The following is a 22,918-nucleotide window of genomic DNA, read 5'->3' as shown; positions in this document are numbered from 1 at the left end:
TGATGTTTTCATGAGGGAGATTAAATATGTGTTGTACTCTTTTTCGCTTAACCGAGGATTTGTCTTATTGAATTTTCCTGGTAAAGTTTTTAATAAGGCAACATATTATGCGTATTATAGATATGTGTACTATTTTTTCTTCATTAGGAATTTTTTTTCTCACAGGGTTTTTATCTTAGTAAGGTTTTAACGAGGCATAATATCTATCAATTGCCATCTAAGGGGGAGTGTTATGAATATTTTGTTAAGTAAATGCCCATCATAATTAAGATAAGTTTTGATGTACTTTAAATTCTAATTGTTATTTGAATTAGATATCTACTTTATTTACACTTCTTATGTCTATAAATATAGATTTAAAAAGAACATTGTAAATATTCGATTTATCAATAAAATACGCTATCTCATTACTCTCTTATTCTCTTTGTTTTCTCTCTGTCTATTTATTTTATAACAGTATCAACTTTTAATTAGTTGAAAGAATTTTTCTAACAAATATAATAGTATAGGTCATAATAGTTATGAAATTATAGTTTAGATTGTTTTTGACAAAAAATAAATTTAAATATCTAACCAAAAATATATAATTTGAAGGTTGCTTATTCCAACTTCTATTTTATACAACAATGGTATAAAAATATAATTTAAAAGATAATAATAATAATAATAATAATAATAATAATAAAAGAAACTAAACAAACATGACTACCAGTGATAATTATGAAATCATATGATATTTTTTCATTAGTGTTTACACAAATACTAAAACTCCTAAAGTTAATTATGAATTAAGTGAAATGAACTCAACAAAAATAATTAAAAATAAATAAATATATATCAAGAAAAGGGTTGTGATGATTTTCTTCCAAATTTAACATTTTCAATCATATAAAAACTGAATATGAATAAAATTTGAATATGAATTCGTGAAATAAACAAGAATTTAATTTTATAAAAATTTATTCATAATTAACAATAAATAAATGCAAATTAACATTTAACCCAATAAAAGTAAGGTATTTTTTTTTTTTTGAAGAAAAATCACCCTAGCATTATTTAAGATTTATCAGAAAACATTTGATTAATTTAAATTCTCAAATCTTACATTAATAAAGATAGTAGAAAAATGTATAACCTTCCTATTCCACAAAGAAGTTGTTAAGACAAGTTTCTCTCACGCATTAATGATTCAATCTTCTCCACATCTTCAGGTGTGTCAACTCCATGAGCCTCATGCTCAACCTTTATCACCTGCACAATATTCAACACTTGGTGAATTAATCCCTTTTTTTTTTCTTTTTAAAGTTCGTGCACAATATCCAATTGAGTTATGTAAAATTTCTGAACAGGCATAAAATACAAATACTACTGTTTTTAAACAAGTGTTAATGTAATTTATGCGGATCATGAGTGAGGTATGTAAACCACATTTTGACATTGTGCATTCAAAGTTCTTTTACTTGCTTCGAAGATTTTAATCTGGATTCTAGGGACCTTTCCTACATTGTCGGTATCATGGACTTGTTACTTAAACGGGCGGGGTTGTGATATAGACCAGAGGCTGGTGGTCTCAATCTAGGGAACATAAACATGATGCCCATGGCTATCACTTCCATGTATTGAAGTTATTTATTTGAGACATAAAGCTGACAAAGCTAGTGATTCCTATAGTGTTAATGTTTTGGATGATTTAGGGGAAATGGATTTCATAGGAAAAGAGGACCCTTCTTTTGAACATGTCTCACACACTTTGAGAAGGCTACTCGATGTTCTTGCTAACCTAGCTCAAACAAGTCCTGTTGATGACAAAAGATCCAAGTATTCTCACTCCAATGTCAGTTGCCATGGTAGAATTCGAAAATTATTTACTAGATAGTCTTGGTGATGAAATTTGGGAACAGGAAAATAACAAAATAAAGACGTTGAAGCTGCCAGATGTTGCAGGACATTTTTCTCAAGGCAAAGAGCAGGGATCTGCAGCCAGAAGTTTCAAATAGATCGTTTAATATATTTTCAAGTCATCTTGGAAACTACAAGTTAGGTCAGCAAATAAAGACTGTTCCTCTCTTGGCCATAAACATGGCTGGATTTCCTTCTTTGTTGCAAGAGATAATCTTGAAAATCCTTGAATATACTGCAAAAGTAGTGAATTGCGCTCCTAAACAAGAAATGTCGTCTCTATGTTGCCTATTACATCAACCAGTTACGTCAGTTAAAGCTCACCCTCCTTTCAATTTTAGTAAGGTTCCTATCATTTGATCAGCAATACAACAAAGTCCTAAGAGAAGTAGGTATGCTGTAAGTCTTGTTGGATGGTTTGAAACAACATAAGTTACTTTTAAGGTAAAAAATATCATGATGGTAAAGCCGATCAGTTGGAGAGAAAATCCGGTTCTAACAGGTTCAAGCAACACTTCAACAGTGAAAGTGTTGTTATTGCTTCACCCAAGTTCATGGAATCTGGTTCGGGGAAGTTTCTTATTTTTGAAGCAAAGGATATTGGCATTGATTCTGAACTACAGTGTATCTACAAGACATTCACTAGAACTTAGTCAGGTTCACAGAGTGATTTGGGTTTGCAGGGGGTCAAAATTGAACATATTTCCCATTATGAAGCTGATAGAACTATTCTTGTATTCCTCATAGTTTGGGAGGACACTTCTAAGCTCCGTGACAAGATTAAAAGCAAACAACTTTAAAGGAAATCTTAGCAAGCTTTCTAATTTTTCCTCTACATTGTTCCCTGCTCACCGTTAATCAAGAAGAAAAGTTTAACCATGCTCCACCTAAGAAGCAAAAAAATTGTTTTGGCAACAAATACTGCTGAAAATAACATCACCATAGATGATGATGATGAAATTTCAGATAAGATGCTGCAACTTCCCAAGGCAAAAAAGTGGTTATTGAAGATGTGGACAATGTCAAAAAAGCTAGGTCTAGAAGGGGTAATCTATATAATGGACTTTTGGTGAAATGGTTAGGCAAAACAGCTAGTCAAAGTTCTTGGATGGTGCAAGGAGTGATGCAAAGGGCTGGTCAAAAAATGTATGCTAAAGTGGTGAAAGTTTTCTCATAGGAGCTTTCAATTATCTTATAATATTTTATTATTTTAGTTTTATTTATTAAGTGCTAGGATTATTAAGGGTTTAAATCTAGGCCTTGCAAGAAAGCCTAGTAACTTTACTTGCAAGAAAGAAAGCCTATATAAATAAGTTGTAAGCTTTAAAACCAACAGTATTATTCTTATTATTTTCTTGAATTAACAGAAAGAAACTAGAGGTTTTTATAACCATACAATTTCTAGAGTTTCAACCTCTTTCTTCCTTGTCTGTTCGGCCCTAATTCTATTGATATCCTCAAAACCACATCAATCCCTTTCCTTTATCACTAGAATAGACTCCTTTGTACCAAAAGAAATAATGAGAGGGGTTCTGACTTCCGATTCGTTTGCATTATTAACTCACCCCACACTATTATATTTGATGGAACTAAGGTCATTTTAGGCATCCATTCATCTGCCGTGTGAGGACAGCTCCATTATAGATATAGTTGACATAACCAAAGATTTAGCCTAGAACCTTGGTTCATTTTTATGTTCTGAGTATATTACCTGGTTATATTGGTGTTAACTGAAATTATGGGATAAAGACAAGTGAATTTTGAAGTTTTAACAGCACATAACACATTATCTCAAGCGTGATAAAGTGAAAATGATGGTCCAAATGTGGTAAAGAACACAAAAATTACATGCAGCAAAGCAGCATCCGTGGTTTCTATAATTTTATATGACCAGGAAAAGGATTAAACAGTAGTATAAGATTCTTGCCATACCTTCATCTTATAGCCATTCTCAAGGACCTTAAGCTGTTCCAGATCCTCTTCTAGTTGCAGTGGTGTAGGCTGAAGCTTCGGATATATTTGCAGAAACTTTGAATCATAGCTCTGTTTGGACATAAATCAGTACTAATAACAGAAGAAACAATTAATTTTAATTTTAAAGTATAAAAAATTGCTTCTTAATACCTGAATTCCAAGATGAAGCATGTAAGGGAACTGTGGATTGACTTTCGCAGATCTACATCAAATTGATCCACAAATACATTAGCGCAAATGCAATTAAAACAAAAGATGTCACAACTAAAATACACACAGACGTGCACATATAAATGTATAATCTTACTTGTTAAATGGTATTAGTCCTCTAGAAAAATAAATAGCATAACCGCGATTATCAACCACACATTTCACTCTATTTGGATCAAAAGCATCTTCTGGTTTCAAAGAAGTCACAGCAGTGCTAAACACTGCATCTGGTGCTGCCTGCAGCACAAAGACCATTTTGACACCACATGAAACGATAAGCACTTGTACAAGGAACAAGTTATATCATTGAAATAAAAAAAAAAAAGAGCTGCAGATGCTAATTTACAGAACTTAGAATAACAAACCTGCAGAGCTTTAACAATTCCATCTATTATCTCAGGTTCAATAAGAGGTTCATCTCCCTGAATATTCACAACAATGTCATACTTCTTCTCTAGCTTTTCAAGAGCTTCATTACATCTTTCGGTGCCTGTAATGTGCCAAAGAATGGATCCACGAATTCAGCTAACCAAGTATAAATGAAAAATTAGCAATATGGCGATAATCATGGCCCCACCATTTTGACAAGACTCTGATGTCATGATCACATCAGCACCAAATCCTCGACAGCATGCTGCTATCTTTTCATCATCTGTTGCCACAACTGCATCCGAAAAATGAATATGTCAACACCATAAAATGCTCCGAATGAAAAAGGAAATTCAGATACAAAAAAGTTAAGAGGACGTAAAAATTTCAGACAAAACGCTAAACTATCCATCCTGAAGATCAGAGGCAACCATTATTACATCCCTATTTTTTATGCTCCCACATTTTGTTTATAACACTAATCCTAAAGTATAAATCACATAGGTAAAGGATACTGCATGATTCCATTGCCAATACGATGCGTGATAAACAAGACAGAACCAAGATGAAATTACGGTCATCAATCACTGCTTGAACCTAAGTTCACTCTGAACCTAAATTCACTCTTTTGGATTATATCATCCAGTTGTCCAGCGTGCAATATGAACAACTCTAGCCCATAGACATTAATGTGAATAAAAAACTCAAATTATTTAAGCACATACTTGGATATGAGCAAAATTGAAAGGGAACCATGCAGCAAACGTACCTAGATGGTCCAGTGTGGTCGCCAGTTTTGACCTCTCCCATGTCCTCTATTTAAGACCAAGAGAAATGTCAAGACACAAACATGTAATATGGTCAAATTTTGAGAAGCAAGACAAGAAGTGCTTAAAATTCGGCAATAAAAACTGATTTCTGAAAACGAAGTTTTTGACAAGTTTTCTTCTTCATAATCTAGGGAGGAAAAGCTGGTGATCATGTTTAAACTTCACCGAAGTTAAATGCAGGCATATACATGGCATGGCTTTGGACACAAGCAAACAGATACTTCAATCAATAGAAACTAATTTTCAACCTATAAAGTCCATCTCACAGGTGAAATGAAACCCAGATCTTTATCCAGACCAATATCTCAAGATCCATTGTTATCAAACAAACCGGAATTTCCATGTTCAAATATGGTTCAACTTAAACCAAATGATAGATAATCTTCCATCTCAGATATTCATCAACCTATACAAGATCACAAAGAAATCTAAAGCCCTGTAGATAACAAATGCATAATCTGTAGTATTCATTCTCCTACTTGCAGAATATTGATCCTCTTGTTCTTACTAAATATTAATTACAATGCTTCGTTGAACAACTATAACATGCTTGCAGATAAAAAAAATTGGATCTTTTGCTTTTTGTCTAATATTTTGGTCCAAATTTTAGTATTAGAAATTTAAAAAAAAAAGAAACACTTTACTCTCCTGAATTACATTAAAAGAAAACCCAAACCAAATTCCCTAGAAAACCACAATCCCCAATCGTTGCAACAAAGAAACTGAAAAAATCCAAGGGCTTTAGCCAAAAGGGTACCTGGATCATGGGTTTCCCAAGGATATGAACCAAAGGCTTGCCTTCGAACCGAGAAGATGCATATCTGGCGGGTATAATTCCCACGACCCGTGTCCGAAACTTCCTAGCCCGACCCAGATAGGCACGGGCACCAATGGCTACCGCAATTGCTGTGCCAGCTAAAATACTGTGAACTATCCAAGCTTTACCTGTTGAAGAAGAAGAAGAAGAAGAAGAAGAAGAAGAGCAGACTGACATGGTGTTCACGAATTTATTTTTATTTGGTTTCAGAGAGAAAGAGAAGGGGGAGACAGAGAGATCTGGAGACAGAGTTGAATTGTGTGTTTCACTGTCTTGGAAGGCGACTTTGCGGGAACAAGGTAATGTAATTTAAGGAGTAATGACGTTTTATCCCATTAATATGGACACCACAGCTAATCACATCAAGGGCCAATCACTTTAATATACACCAAAAGCATCCAAGTCCATTTCATTTTTAGTCAATTTTTTTAATTAATCGAAATTTTTTTTATCTAATATAATCCTCAATTTTTATAATTTATCTCTATTAAAGTTCAAATATATATAAATAACTTAGAAATGTAATGAATATGTGCTTATGAGTTCATAATTTGTTATGATGAAAACGTATTGGAATGCTTGAAATAATAAATGAAAGAATGATAATGTAATGAAACTATTATGAAATGTTATGAAATGTTTTAGATAGATTATAAAATTAGTTATATGGAGATTTTTATAGTTTATATAGATGAGATGCAGAACACATTGTTTCGGATGTACCGATAAGGTGCTAGACACACATTACTTTAATTTATACTGATGAGGCGCAAAGCGTATAGTAATTCAAATGTATCGATGCTGCACTGGGTGTAGTTTATATTAGTGTAATGGTAGATTGATCTATGTATCTATTTTGAGTTTGTGTTCGATTAATAGGGGCCACAGAATAAGTTTTGTATGATTGATTATAAAAGTTGATGTGTGAATGAGTATCTTGTACCTGAATACATCAAATGAATACAAAAACAAATGAAACGAATAAAGCTTTACGGGCCAATAATATTATAAAATGAATCAATGGTTTCGATTGGTAAAATGAGATATGAATGCAAATGTGAATATGTTTTGTATGGTATAATGAATTACATCAAGCTGTGATTTTACATGTAGTATTCTAAAACTTTGAAGGTTTATTGTGATATAGAAGAGACTCAACCCGAATATAAACTTTATAGGAAAGCATTTAGCAAAGATCACGAGACAATGATACCTTTGACATATATATACTTTGTTTCATATATGATTTTATGAAAATTTATATACTTAATTTGATTATGCTTTGTTTTCAAATTATGTTAGTATCATTGAGTTCTTTTGTTTAGTGTGTGGATTCGTATATTTTTGTATGCAGGTGACATTTAGGTCTCAAGGATTAGAGGAAGTTGACAACATTCAGGACTCTATTTCAACTAAACAAAGTTAGTATAAACTTTCAAATGTTATTTTTGAGTTGGCATGTACCTAGAACCAATATTAGTTCGGAGTCTCTTTTGATGATATTAGTGGATTTGTAATCTAGTTATGCATATATGTGTCTGTGATGGTATGATTATATGGTTATGTTGGTATGCATGATCTTTATATAAAATTATGCTACGAAACATGAGTTGCTTGCATGCCAAGTAAGTCAATATTAATGTTGGACATCAGTAACTTGTGATCAAAGTTAGTGTCATATTGTTTGCATATGATTAAGTGAGTTTCAATGGTGTTTAATTAAAACATGAATTTTGAGTACCATGAGTCATGGATTTGATTTGGTAATGTTTAGGGTTAAAATAGGTGAATTTTAAGGTAATTTTTTAGTTCAGACACTTTTTGTGGGTATAAGGGGTCAGTTGTATCGAAACAAGTCAGAATGTAAAAAGCTACAATATAGGGGACTTGTATCGGTGCAACTAAGGGCTTGTATTGATACCATAGTTTCTGACATAGGTCCCTGTACCATTTTAAACCCTTTTGACCTCTTGAGTTTTGCATTGGATCTTGAATATCTCTGAACACCTAAAAACCAATTTTAAATGATTCCAACATGATTTTAAGTCTTAAAATTTAGTTTAACTAGCTATTTTCAAATATTATGTAAGATTTTTAGAATTAAATCTAATTTCTTATGGAACGATGGATAATAGTCTAAGTTGCTTCGATAATGAATGTGTGATCTCATATTTGGATTTGACAACCGGGTCGAGTGTGGGATGTCACGAAAGGACAAGAAAGTAGTTTCGAAGCACTAGGATATGGAGACTTGATTGGAGACTATCGATTGCCGTATGGATGGCGCTGTCAAGATTACAGGTGACTTAGCTTGACAGAACAAAGCCTTGGTGGCTTTGGTAGAGGCATTGCGTAGCGAAATCATGGAGCTCAAGGGGAAGCTCTGAGAGTTAAAGCCTTGGGTGGTGTGCTTGGTGTACCAGGGCATCACGTGGGAATCTCAAAGCCAAAAGAGTTCGAGGGTTCAAAAGACGTAAAGGAAGTCGACAATTTCATATAGGGCATATGTAGAACAATATTTCGCACGACCAACATCTAGGACGAGGTGCTTGAGTTTTCATCTATCATTATATCGAAAAATGGACTTGACATTTTAAGCAATTAACTTACTTCATTGATCATAATAAACTAGAATTCATCTAAAGTTGTGACTAATTGAGTAATTAAGGTGGGGTGTTTTGGTTATCATCTTTTTTCACCTTAAAAGATCTAGTGATAATTTAGACAAGTCAGTAAGATGCTTTAGCTGAAACAAATTTTATTATGGTGTCTTGACAGGTTTGGTACAAACGTGACGTTGTAGAGCTTAATTTTACATGACATAAATTAGGTGCTTACAAAGACTTGCGAACTAATGTGTTTGTTGTTGCAAATTTATCACAACATATTTTAATTCTATTTTATCTATTTCCTGATGGATTCGATAATACTTCCATATATACAAATTTAGTTTGCTTTTTAGGTGTAAGACTTTAGAATTGGTGGATTCAACACCATCATGGACATGGTTTGCTCCACCAAAGAATGTAGAAGTTTAAGGGGTTGGATGTCGGTGTCAAATATGATATTTGTCTAACACCTATAAGATCATTTTCTTAAAAAGTTTATCCATGAATTTGGAGTGCTCTTGGAGTACTTGGAGAATCATATCCCTTTACCCCTGTTTGAATGTATATCAGATATGAGTGTAAAATATGCATTCTTCAAGCAAAATAAGATGTAGCAGCAGCACATACTTGGGCATTTGGAACATGATGATCCAACATGATGTACAATCCTTGTATTAAAAGTTAAGTAATTTCAATTCGAAGCTCAAACATCTCGCATACATACTTCCATTACCTTAACAACATGGTTAAACATAGATATCAATACAAATATAACAGATAGAAACTCTTCTTAGACATCATTTCTAATGGCAGAACTGTATCCAGTTTGATCATCATAGTACTTAGACCATAGCATCACGCCTCCATACATGACAGAACCTTTGATGGCAGGGAGTACTTGAGAAGTAAGATCGGATACAGGGATAAATCCGCTACCAGCTGCCTCAGGTGATGCCGGGAGTCCTAAGAAAATTTTGGTAGCCGGAACATCGGTAGTCCATTGCTTCCATGCTTGTTCAAGGTTTGTAATATCACCATCTGTGTATTGGCATTGAGGATTGTTATAGAATTGTACCCAGACATAGTCAAAAAGGCCCGTTTTAAGGGCACCCCCAACCCAAGCATCAGGGAATGGACACTGTGGGGCTGCCGTCAAGTATACTTTCTTGCTGCGTTGGCTATACCCAGAGAGATACTTCGCAAGATCATCCCAGTGTTGGTTCGTTCCGCCTTCAATATCGAAATCAATTCCGTCTAAAATGGCATCACCGAAAGGTCTAGAGGCCGATTGTCCGCCCAAGAAATTGTTCCACAAGTAGGTCGCAACATGTCTAGCATCGTCGGATGAGGCAAGGTAATAGCTCCCTGCTCCTCCTCCTAGTGAAAGTATTACTTTAATCCCTTGTGCTTGACATGATTTGATGTCTGAGCTTAAATTAGTGCATCCATTGCTATACGGATCACAATGACCAGCAAGGTTGATCATTGGAGTCTGGCCATTGCCAAACGTTGGAAGGAATGCTAAGTTCACAAAGTCATAGTTACGAGTCGCACATGTCTCCGCCAATGTGCCCTCGTCACTGTTCTGACCCCAGTAGATTGCGATGTCACCAGCATCTATACTGGTAACTAGCACCAGAATCACTGAGGTGGCAAATGCAAGCAAGATTGCAGACTTAATAGCCATCTTTCTTTGCTAGTGTTGGAATCGTTTTGTATGCTTAAAGTGTTCATCAAATCATCCTTTTATAGGTGAAAATGCTTATAAGAAACCAAATAAGATATTAAATTCTTTGAATGACTGCTCAAATATACAAGAAATGAACCATTTTAAAGGCATTGTTCGCTATTTTGGTGGCTTATGATTGTCTCTTTTTCCTTGAAATTGTTGCTGTTAGATTGGTATTGTCAGTTTCTCATATTAGGCATATATATATATATATATTTACATTGCATTAAATGGAGATATATCTTTTAGAATATCAAATTTAAACTGATAAAATTAAGTGTGCAGATTGAAATTTTAAACTCGTCTGACTCTTGCTTTGTCACTGTAAGTATATGGAGTCTGATGATACTAAGCCATTGTCTGTATACAAACAAAACCATCATAGATGACAAAAACTACTTGAAGTATATTTAGAAGAACTAGTAGCCAATAAAGTGGTCATCAACTCGCCATTCAATTGTAAAAATTATATGCATGGTAATTAATGACAAGAGTATGAGTGTATGATACCAAATAATAATAAGAATCCATGACAGATCAATTTTTTAATCAAAATATATTTTAAGTTCTTACATTTTTCGTATATTTAAAATTTAATTTTAATATTTTAATTTTAGAAATTTAGTCCCTTTATTTTTCGGATTTAAAATTTAGGTCGATTGTTAATACTATTAAAATTCTTCAATTAAATTTGTTGATGAAACATATTGAGATTTTTTTAAAAACTCACCAAGTGACAATTCTTAAAACTAATGTCAATATTTTAATTAGAATAAAATATTTAGGGTAACTAATTATCATAGATTGAAATGGTTTTTACATGCACATCCTTAATTCTTACTATCAATGATAAATATATATTTTTTTAACTCTTATTTGGTCACATAGCAAAGTCGAGCCAGGCCGATTAGGTCCATTTTCAAGATTTGAGTTTGACTCGTATAATGAGTCTAAAATTTTTCCCAAGACCGACCCAGATAAAAAATGCTAAACCCAAGCCGTAACTATTTAAATCTAATTTGTTTTATTGAATGCATGTTCCGAACCTAAATTACTGTTAGAATGATTTCTATTAACTGATAGTTGAAATGGTACGTAGTTGCTTCGACAATGTATTGTAATGTCATACATTCAGATTTGACGATCAGGTCGAATGTGAGGTGCCACAATACGTGTATTATGTAAATATATTTTTCAAGATTTTAGTATTCTTTTCTAGTTTGGTTTCTATTAAATAAAAGTGATAAAGACAATGAGAATATCATTTGCTTTGATTGCAAATATTGGAGAGTTTGTATAACACCTCTCACCAATCTTGACATATGGTATAAATGGAAGATGCCATCGGAGCACGTATATTGCAAAACAAATTTTGAATTTTCTTTTACAAAAAAACCCAACTTTGAAACAATTTAATAGGATTAATTCTCGAATTCAAATATTACTAAAAAAACCTATAAAAATTAACTAAAAAACAAATAATATTTGATATTACTGACACAACCGAAACACAATCTATTTCTTTTCCTCGTTAAAACTTCCATATAATATTTTTTCATTTAACGTATATCTTTCTAATTTTGCAAATAAAAACTAGTTAAAACGTTGTACTTTTATAACCCAATTAACAATCCCTAAAATTAGAACTCAAACCAATTTTTTTTACAAAAATAATTTTAACGATTGGATTCGAAAAATATTTATATTAATGCAATCAAACCGCGAAATAGATCTATCCAAAAATCGAGTCAAAACATGCTAAAAATCATACATTCTTAAACATGATTAAGCTAAGTTTTGCCATTCAATATTCCTTAGATTACCGTTTGATTCTTTCCTCTCTTACAGCCCTTGGCATCGCCCTTCTCTTATTATGCTGCTTGATTGCAGCCTGTATCTTAATTTCGTTATTCCTCACCGTCTTCGTCTACCTTCGGCTACTTACTTCCGAATCAAGAATCCGTAACTATTTGCGGTTGCCGGTTACGATACAACGGCTTCCGGAAATCGTGGACGACAGGGCGGTGTTAAGTGTGCAGGTCTTGGAGAAGCTCTTACCCTCGCTTAAGATTTATGAAGACAATAAACATCAGTTAAAATACAGTGATTGTCCCATATGCTTGGATGATTACGTGGTTGGTGAATCTTTTACGGTTTTCCCAGTGTGTAAACACACGTTTCATTCGAGTTGCATTCAGCATTGGCTCCAGAATAATGTAACTTGCCCCGTTTGTAGACAATGTATTTATGATTTATAGATTACAACTTTGGAGATTTGGGCTATTTTTCATTTGGAAGATTATTTTTTATGAAAATTTTTATTTGATCCCAATAGATTTAACACAATTAGTTCCTTTTATCTAACTAGAATATGTTTAAATTGAACACCCAAAAATGAACATCAAGATACTAACATATGAGTTTTCTTTAAATTGAATTTTTGGAGATGAAATAAATTATAAATGGAGAGTTGATTACCACTTTATTGGCTACTAATTCATGTACATATACTTTTGTCATCTATGAAGGTTTTGTTTGTATACAGACAATGGCTTAGTATTATCATACTCCATATACTTACAGTGACAAAGCAATAGTCAGATGAGTTTGAAATTTCAATCTGCACCCTTAATTTTATCAGTTTAAATTTGATATTCTAAAAGTTATATCTCCATTTAATGCAATGTATATATATATATATATATATATGCCTAATATGACAAACTGACAATACCAATCTAACAGCAACAATTTCAAGTAAAAGGAGACAATCATAAGCCACCAAAATAGCAAACAATGCCTTGCAAAAGGTTCATTTCTTGTATATTTGAGCAGTCATTCAGAGAATTTAATATCTTATTTGGTTTCACTACAGCGAAACAGGTTTTTAGCGGTGTTTATAGCGGTGCTTGAACCAAAAACGCTGCCGCAAAAGTTGTACATTAGTGGCGCTAGTATGAAAACGCCGCAAAAGGTTAGAGCTATAGCGGCGTTTATGACAAAAATGCCGCAAAAGTTCAAGCGTTAGCGGCATTTCTGAAACAAATGTCACTATAGGTTGAGCATTAGCGGCGCTTTTTGAAAAACGTCGCTATAGATCAAGCATTAGCGGCGCTTCTCGAAAAAGCCGCTATAGATCGAGCATTAGTAGCACTTTGCGAAAAATGCCGCAAAAAAGTTAAGCAAAACACATCGTTTGTTTTTGAGCTTTAGTGGCATTAGCGGCGCTTTTTAAAAAACGCCACAATAGATCGAGCATTAGCTGCGCTTTTTGGAAAACGTCACAAAAAAGTTGAGCAAAACAACGACGTTTGTTGTTGAGCTTTAGTGGCGTTTTATAAAATAACGCCGCAATAGATCGAGAATTAGCGGCACTTTTCACAAAACGCTGCAAAAAAAGTTGAGAAAACGACGTCGTTTGTTGTTGAGCTTTAGTGGCAATAGTGGCGTTTTTTATAAAAACATTGCAAAAAAATCATTTTATTTTATGGTTTAGGGTTTAGTATTTAAAGGTTTAATGTCTATGGTTTAGGGTTTTAGGGTTTATGATATAATGTTTATTATTTTGGGATTAGAGTTTTGAGTTTAAGATTTATGGTTTAGAGTTTGTAGTTTGGGGTTTATTATTTCATAGTTAGGGTTTTAGTACTGTTCAGGTTTTAGGGGTTAGGTTATTAGGGTTTAAGGGTTAAGGTTTTTGATAAAATGATAAAAAATCAATTTATTTTAAGGTTTAGGTAAGCAATAAGATTTTTTTTAATACTTTTGCCCCTTGTAATATATATTTAGGGTTTAGGGTGTAGGTTTATGATTTGGGGTTTAAGGTTTAGGGTTTATGATTTAGTGTAAGAGTTTAGTGTTTACGGTTTAGGGTGTAGGTTTATGGTTTAGTGTTTATGGTTTAGTGTTTAGTGTTTATGGTTTAGGGGCTTAAGATTTAGAGTTTAAAGTTTATGGTTTAGGGGTTTAGGGTTTATGGTTTAGTGTTTAGGGTCTGATTTTAAACAAAACGGCGCCGTTTTGTTCCTTGTATTCTCACCCATCATCCAAGTGACCATCATGTATTCTTTTCAACAACTCATGCACTCTTTCATCCTCTTCTATTTATTATTTAACTAGTTTCTATATATTAATTAAAATACAATTTATTTTTAATTTAATATTTAAAATCTTCGAAAAAATTAATGACACGCAGAAAAAATTTGAAAGTAAAACGTAGAAAAATATATGTTAAAAATGAAAAAGTTAAAATACTATTATTTAAAATAATTTTAAAGTGTTTTGGGTATATGACTGATTAAGTTTTTAATTTATATATTAAATAATTTATTATATAATTGTAAAGAGATAATTTGAATTTTAATATATTAAAATTATGATTATAGTTTTTAAAACTTTTTTTCATATTTTGAAATTTTTGATTTTGTTTTCTTACATAAAAAGTATATAAAATTTTAAAATTTATCTAATTCTTTTAAATATTACTTTAATTTTCAAAAATCATTTATTTAAAATTGATATGAATTATATAATAATTAAATATAAAATTGTAAAAAAAGTCATCATTAGCGGCGTTTATGAGAAAAACGTCGCAAAATGTAAGTAATAGCAGCGTTTGGACCAAAAACATTGCAACTATGTATTAAAATTTTTCAAAACGGCACCGTTTCACTAAAAGAATTTAATTTTTTAGTGGCGTTTTTGCTGAAAACTCCACAAAAGTTATACAATTAGTGGCGTTTTTTTATAAGCGCCGCAAATTTTGCAATACCAATTTGACTTAGACGACGTCGTTTTCATCCCCAAATCAGATTTGACTTAGACGCCGAAATTCCATTTTCTTTCCCAAATCATATTTCCTCGAAATTTTTCTCTAATCCCCTAACTGATTGAAAACCTTAACTGATCAAGAAATCATTTTTCCTCCCCAATTTCTTTTCCCCAATTTCCCCTAACTGATTGAAAACCCTATCTCTTTTCCCCAAATCCCCTCCTTTTTGTCATCTTTCACCAGCAGCAGGAACAAAAAATTTCTCATCGCCGTTCTCTTCGCCGAAACCAACAAAATTCTGGTAAGTTTGTTCATGAACTTAGGTGTGAGGGTAGGATACAGTCATGCAGTTATGCATACGATATGGGTATATTTAGTTACTACTTATAATTTTTATAATTTAGTTACCTCCATTAATTACATTATTTTAAGTACTTAAGTTATGTTAAAAGCTCAAATTTCTATAGGATCTATCATCTATCCTAATCAATTAGAAGAACATCCTTATTAGAAAATATTAAAATAATATTTTTACTATTTTTTTAATTTTAAAAATTAATTATGACATTCATGTAATAATTCACATGTTAAAAAGATAAAAATAAATGAATGAAACCAAATTTTTTTTGCCGAAAGATTAAATAAACCATTATTTCTTCTTCAAAACTATTTAACTATATTTCTTTTGTGTGTTTGGAAAATTTGTTTATATAAATTAATTGAGTTAAATCCAAATTTAAATAGGATACATTAATAAAACATCATAATAATATCGAATTATTAAAAAAAACAAATTCAACTCACTTTTCTAGAAAATAGCTTAAAATTTATATTTTCTATATTTATTTATTTTAGTATAATAATTTATTTGACCCTCTAACTTTATAAAAAATTTATTTTAACCTTCCGTTTAATTTTTGTCTTTTAACTCTTAAACTTGTATTTTTTGTCAAACCACCCAAAATAGATGAAATATTAATGTGATGACATGTTAATATTTAAATAGTTTTTAAAATTTTAAAAATAAAAATTACTTTTAAAATTAAAAATCATTAAAATTATTAAAATATAAAATTATAATCTTTTAAAATTTTAAAAATTAATTAAATGATAACATCTCATCTACGTGACAATCCATATGTATGCCACATTAGAAAAATTAGTCCGTTTTGAGGTAATTTGATAAGAAATATAAGTTTAATGGTTCAAAGAGATGAAAAATTAAATATAGGGCTAAAATAATTTTTTTATAAAGATGGAAGGTTAAAAAAGTTATTATGCCTTTATTTTTAAAAAAAATACAATTTATTTATTTTCACTGCTAATAAAAGCTTTGTAAGGACAAAGAACACTTTTTCTTTAACTCGTTCCCCCTCTCTCCTTTACATATACCAATACACTATACAAACAAATACTCTCTGGATTTCTTCTCTTTTCTCCACTCCAGGTGAAACAAAACAAAGCCTAATATCTCTTCGACCCAGGTATCATCTTCCACTCTTCAATCTCTCTTTATAGATACAGTTCTTGAGATATTAGGGTCAAAACTCAAAGAGCAAATGCTGCTTCTTTTTGTTTAGTTTTCCTGTTTATGTTGGTGTTATTTTTCGATGGATATAAATGTTTTGATTGGAAATAGCTACGAATCAATGCAAAACATAACTACCCATTTCCTTAGCTTCCTTCTTTCACATTTAATTTTAACGATTCAGAACTTTTCTTCTACCCTGGGGAAGGTTAAGTTTATCATTTTAAATCTCCCTTCTTTTTTCTCGTTTACTCTCTCTTTTTGGTTCTTAAATTTCGTTTCTTTTTTCCGTTGTTCTTGTTATTTGTTCCTTTAACTACCTGTTTTGTCAACAAGTTAATGTTTTTAGATAGGGATCATATCAGAATTTTAATGTTATCGTTTTTTTTTTTTTACTGTGATCTTTTATGTTAGTTCAGATTTTCGTTTTCACTAATGTAAATGTTTTCTTTGGTATGACTTGTTGTTTTAGTTGCTTTCCTGTTTCTGAATCAGCTCTGAATGGTGATCTTTTTGTATAAAAAGAAGATCTGTGGTTGTTGATCCTGTTATTAGCTGTTGTTCTTTGATGTTATCAACAGTTTTTATGTGTTTCTCTAATGTGGGATTCTTCAGGTTTTTGTTTGTGTTTCCCTATATCTGCATTTGGTTTGGTGATTGATTAATGTATGTTCATGTTGCAATATAGGAATGGAGGAAAGGAATGGGATTTCTCTTTCTATAGTGTATAATTAATGGTATTTGGATTGACTGTTTCTCTTTGAGCATGATCTTTGCTGTACTATGTTGAGCATTTCCCCCAAGATAAAATCTTTAAGCTGCTTGAATCCCTAACGATTTCCTTTTTCTTTGTTGTTGGCTGAGTGCAAAATGATTCATCAGCTATGAATCCCTTTGTTTGAACTGTTTCTCAAATAATGTCTCTTGGATGACTATCCTTTAATGCTTTGATTAAATTCACTAATTTAACTTTCTTCGACTGGCATTCGTTCATTTTGTAACCTGAATACTGGTCTGTGTTGCCATTTTGTGTGTCTCACAGTTTAAATTTCTCACTGGCTTGTAATCTGTAACTAGTGTACTTGAGCACATAATATGTTCATGGAATATTTTCCCATGTCATATATTTAGCTGTTTATGTTACTGCTGATATGGACCCTTTATTTAGTTTCAGTCTCTTTGAAAATGGATAATGCATGTCATCTGTTGATGTTGTTTTTGATACTGCTGACTTTGTGTTTATATTGAATTTGATTTGAAAGGCACTTTGTTTGATAAATTGTCCACTACATTTTTTTTGAATTTGTTTTGCTATCTCAGTGTGCTGAAGAAATCGAAACAATATGGAATATCTCGGGTGTTGTCTTATGGGCTACTGAATACAGTTTACTACCTCATTACCTTTCTCTTGGTGTGGTAAGTAAACTATTGCTTCATTGTTAGTTCATGATTTCCTTCCTTGATTTCATTTGGCATATATATTGCATAGACTTATATCCTTTTCTGTTTCTTTTAAATTTCATAGATTAAATTGTATAGTGAACGGAGATCAAAAGATAGACAATCAAGTTCAAAAGTTGAATATATTAGAACAAAGGGATATATAAACTTATAAAATATATAACTTACATAACTTTACATAACTTACATAACTTTAAAGAATTAAAAGAAACATTGGATCTTAAGTTAATAACTTATATATATCATATCATAACTTACATAACTCACGTAACTTACATAACTTACATGATACATAAATATATATCATATCATAATTTACATAACTTAGTTATACTTATAAATAAACAACTTACCCATGTAATTTATTGTCAATTTTAAGCTTCAAGAACTACGAAATGGATAGGACTTGGATGAATTTGTCAAGGGTAAGCAACGACTATCGAAATGGAGTACAAACTTTTTTAAATTTTGCATTTCAAAATGCAAGCCAAGAGAATATGATTCTTTGCCCGTGTAATAAATGTGGCAACATCAATTGGCATTTTCGTGAAGTTGTCTACGAACATCTAATTGTTGATGGGTTTATTCGGGGGTATAAAAAATGGTTTTTCCATGGAGAGTGCACACCTAGTAGAACCCCTTCAACGATTAATCCGGCTTATCCTCATAGTGCTTACCATCAGTCTGTTAGAGAAGATGATATGGAAGGTATGTTGTAAGATTTTACGATTTTTTAATTATATGTAATATTATAATTTAAATCTTGGTCTTGTTAAATATTTCAACTATTTTATATGTACTATTATTGTTGTAATTAATTACTAAAATTTCAACTATTTTATATGTATTGTAGATAAAATGCCTAGAAGAAGATTGCAAGATCCAAGTATTGATCAAAATACTTCAAGTTCGGAAGAAACAAATAGTGAAGAACAAACTGCTATTGGATCTTCGAATGTTCCGAATACACCCGATGAACCTGCAGAAATTCAAAGTAATGTTAAATTTAATTTACATGCGTGTTAACTTTTATTATTGATTTCTTTTTCAAATTCTTATATTATAATATATCATTTTTTAGGTGAAAATGTAGGGACGCGCAGAGGTCGAGGGCGTACGGTACTTAAAGAGTTATACGAGTTAAATCCTTCCGAGCGTGTCAAAGTATCTAGAAACAATCTTGGTCAGCCTGTTGGATCAGAAGCTCGACTTTTAGCAGGATATTTGGGCATTATAGCACGAAATGCCAATATTTTGCCTATCAACTACGAGTCATGGCATCAAATGCCTGATAGTAACAAAAATGAAGCTCTCAATAATATTAAGGTAACAAAACGTGAATGTAATTTATAAAATTTTGGTTTAAGTTTCATTTATATTTACTTTCTAAACTTGTGTTTTTTGTAGGAGAAGTTTGCTTTAGAGATCTCGGATAATTATGTCAAGAAGGCATTGGGAAAAAGATGGAGAGACCATAAAAGTACTTTAAAGAAAAAATATTTTAAGAAAAATATAAGCCTCGAAGAGAAAGTGCGAAATGTCCCGCCTGGAATGCTGAGGTATCAATGGGAAGATGCGGTTAGATTTTGGAATTCAAAGAAAGGAGAGGTATTACGTACTTCTAAACTCATATAATTATTTCGGTTTATAGTATTTATCATATACGTAATAATAATTTAATAATGTAGGATCGTGAACGAGTTGGTACAAGCAGCAGGCAAAAACAGAAATTCACTCACACAGCCGGGTCGAAAAGTTTTGCTTGTATAGTTGAGGCCGAGGTATTTTGAATTTATTAATTGTGTCAAATATTTATTACTTTTTATTAAATAATATTTTTACTACTATATTGTAGAAAGCGTAAATCGGTCAAAAGTTGGACGCCTTCAGCTTTTTGACATTACACATAGGAAGAAAGATGGATCTCCTATGACTTCTAAAGCTGCAGAAATTATGGTATGTTTACTTAATAAAATTTAAATTATTTTAAATATTTATAGTGTTTAATTATAATGGTTTAATTCGTTGTTTGTAATACAAATAATGTTAAGTTATGTTGCATTTGTTTTTATTATATATTTCATTTCTAACTCTTTGATTGATTTATTAGGAGAAACTAAAGGATAAAAAGGCGGAGTATAAAGCGGTTGCTTCGAGTGATAGTTCTGTTAATGTTGACGACATTGATAATCGGATTATTACTGAAGTTTTGGGTCCTGAGAGGCATGGTCGGGTTCGATTTCAAGGATCTTTTGTTAACCCAACCCAATATTTTGGATCCAGCTCGCAGCAATCCATGCCTTCGGGGAGTCAGGCTCAAGTTGAAGTTCAGCGGTTAAGAGACCAAATGTCTCAGATGCAATCGAACTTTGATAAACTTAAAGCGGAGGCAACAGCGAGGGAAGCAGAGCAGAGCAGAAAGTACGACGCACTACAGCTACAGCTTCAGAATATGATGAAGATGTTTCAAAAGTCGCAAAATTCGCCATCTTAGACATTTGTTTTATTATTGTAAGAATATTTTTAACATTGTATCTTTTAACATTATTGTAAGAATATTTTGAATTATACTTTAGTTATCGCTTTATATCATATATCTTTTGAATTTGAAGTATCATTGAGATTTGCTGTTTTTGGTTGGATTTTATGCTATAGGAAGGGTTGTATATGGATGAAAATTGAATGTTACAAATCTGCAAAAGTTAGTGGCGTTTTTTTAAAACGCTGTTAAATAACGGTACTTTTTACGGCGTTTGTGAAAAAAGTGTCACTAAAGATCATATTCTTTAGCGGCGTTTGTGATAAAAACGCTGCTAAATGTCATGTTTTTTAGCGGCGATTGTGATAAAAGAGCCGCTAAATGTCATGTTCTTTAGCAGTGATTGTGAGAAAAGCACCGCTAAAGGTCATATTCTATAGTGCCGTTTATGTGAAAAAACGCTGTAAAATTTAGCGACATTGTCTATAGCGGCATTTTTTGCGGTGCTTTCACAAAGCCTGTTTTGCTGCAATGATGTTGAAAATGATTTTTAGGAAAAGAAAAACATCTAATATCAAACCAGCATAAGCTCTCAAACTGCCCAATTAATTTGATCTATGTAGTACTGAAAATGCTTTCCAGTTTGCCTCGACTTAACGAAAAAGCCGATTACAACTTTGGTTATGTACAATGAAAAACATACATAGAGTCCCCTTTTTTCGGCAATCCACAAGGCCTTTTGCTTCTCAGTGGAGCATCTAGTAGTGGATTACAACATCAGAATACAATTAGTTCCTTTTATCTAAACTAGAATATGTCTTGCTTCAAAAAATCAAATTTAAACACCTAAAAATTGAACATCAACGCTCCGTTTGATTATCTAAAAATAGTTTTCAAAAATAATTTCTAAAAAATAATTACTTTTCTGAAAAAAAACTAATATTTTATGTGAAAATTTTCAATTGTTTGATAGATTTCGAAAATATTTCATAAAAGTTATTTTAATGAAGAAAACATACATTTGAAATTTTATTATCTTTTCAATATTTAATTGACTTTATTTCATAAAATTTATTTATATTTTCATTAATCATCTTTTACGTTTAATTAATCTTAATTTACTTAATTAAGCTTAATTGTTAATTTCGTACATTATGGATTATAAATTTATAGCTACAAGTTTATTTTTAATTAAGTTGAAACTGGTAAATATTTAATATTAATATTATTTGGATGAATAAGTTGAAAAATGATTTAATTTGATAAAATTGAAGGGTCAAATTGTAAAATTTATAAAATTTTAAATTCTAAGGGTTTGAGTAATGAAATCTGTAACATTGATATTGTAACTTAATTATATGATTATGAAATATGAAAATTTGGAAAGTTGAGCATAAAATAGTAAAGTTTGAAATTATAGAGATTAAATTGTAAAAATTTCAAAACTTGAGTTTTAGGACTAATTTATCTTATTTGAGAATTTACAATTCTAAATAATAAAATATGAAAGTTTAATTGTTCAAAAATTAAGGACTAATTTTTAAAATTTTGACAATTTTAATTACATCAGCAATACCTACATTGGTAACTTTCTCCATTAAAAATTTTCTACTTCAAAGGAGAGAAAATTGATAAAGCTATAAATTACCCGAAAAGTACGGATTGTGACGCTATAAATATGTTAAATTTCATAAGATTTTTTGCATTATAAATAAAATAAATGAATAAAATCTGCTTCAAAATCAACATTAGCATTTAGTTTTTATTATATACATGTGTATGTATATAATTTTGATGAAAAATAATATTTTAATTATTGAATTAAGTTTTTATTAATTATATATATACACATCAATGATCTTTGAATAAAACTCAACATTGAAAAAACCCTAATTTTTTTTTCTAAATTGTTTGTTTTTTATCTTTTTTTTTTGTCTAGAGGCGATGTTAGTCTTCGAGTTAGTTACCGTCAGCCTTTTTCTCTTGCACATCAAACCTCTTTTTCCTTTTCCTTTTCATTTACTCCATGCGTCTTCTCTCTTTTAAGTTTATAGATCTATTTTGTGGGTATATTTGTTGTCTTCACAAGTTATCATAGATAGATGACACCGCCTATCATTGTTGAAGCACCACCAACCACTGACAGTTTCTTTTAGAAAGTGGGTAGCTCTTCATTGACTTCTTAATCAGTTTATGTTTTGAGAGATTAAGAATAATAAATGATTTCATAAGTCGGTTTGAA

At 31.4% G+C, this 22,918-nt stretch overlaps 4 protein-coding genes across 4 annotated transcripts; 2 read left to right on the top strand and 2 right to left on the bottom strand.

Annotated features, from left to right (window-relative positions):
- Nucleotides 1-1,052: 1,052 nt before the first annotated feature.
- LOC105766533 (3-deoxy-manno-octulosonate cytidylyltransferase, mitochondrial) lies at nt 1,053-6,410 on the bottom strand. Its single transcript, XM_012586018.2, has 8 exons — nt 6,040-6,410; nt 5,222-5,267; nt 4,661-4,747; nt 4,449-4,573; nt 4,181-4,320; nt 4,024-4,075; nt 3,832-3,942; nt 1,053-1,251 (listed from the first exon to the last, which is right to left on the bottom strand). Exons 1-8 carry the CDS (start codon nt 6,274-6,276, stop codon nt 1,159-1,161), a joined length of 891 nt encoding a protein of 296 aa, XP_012441472.1. The 5' UTR covers nt 6,277-6,410; the 3' UTR covers nt 1,053-1,158.
- Nucleotides 6,411-9,498: 3,088 nt separating this feature from the next.
- LOC105766530 (acidic endochitinase) lies at nt 9,499-10,395 on the bottom strand. Its single transcript, XM_012586016.2, has one exon. It carries the CDS (start codon nt 10,393-10,395, stop codon nt 9,499-9,501), a length of 897 nt encoding a protein of 298 aa, XP_012441470.1.
- A 6,111-nt stretch (nt 10,396-16,506) lies between these two features.
- On the top strand, nt 16,507-20,154 carry LOC105766529 (uncharacterized). Its single transcript, XM_052630700.1, has 7 exons — nt 16,507-16,692; nt 18,057-18,152; nt 18,577-18,905; nt 19,051-19,191; nt 19,279-19,523; nt 19,605-19,805; nt 19,886-20,154. Exons 3-7 carry the CDS (start codon nt 18,593-18,595, stop codon nt 19,985-19,987), a joined length of 1,002 nt encoding a protein of 333 aa, XP_052486660.1. The 5' UTR covers nt 16,507-16,692; nt 18,057-18,152; nt 18,577-18,592; the 3' UTR covers nt 19,988-20,154.
- LOC128041203 (uncharacterized) lies at nt 20,071-20,811 on the top strand. Its single transcript, XM_052630701.1, has 2 exons — nt 20,071-20,153; nt 20,308-20,811. The coding sequence occupies exons 1-2, from the start codon at nt 20,127-20,129 to the stop codon at nt 20,689-20,691; spliced, it is 411 nt and encodes a 136-aa protein (XP_052486661.1). The 5' UTR covers nt 20,071-20,126; the 3' UTR covers nt 20,692-20,811.
- The last annotated feature ends 2,107 nt before the right edge of the window (nt 20,812-22,918 follow it).

The sequence above is a fragment of the Gossypium raimondii genome, chromosome 5 (genome assembly GCF_025698545.1).
Source record: "Gossypium raimondii isolate GPD5lz chromosome 5, ASM2569854v1, whole genome shotgun sequence".
Lineage (NCBI taxonomy): Eukaryota > Viridiplantae > Streptophyta > Magnoliopsida > Malvales > Malvaceae > Gossypium > Gossypium raimondii.
This window is presented reverse-complemented; position numbering and strand designations above follow the sequence as displayed.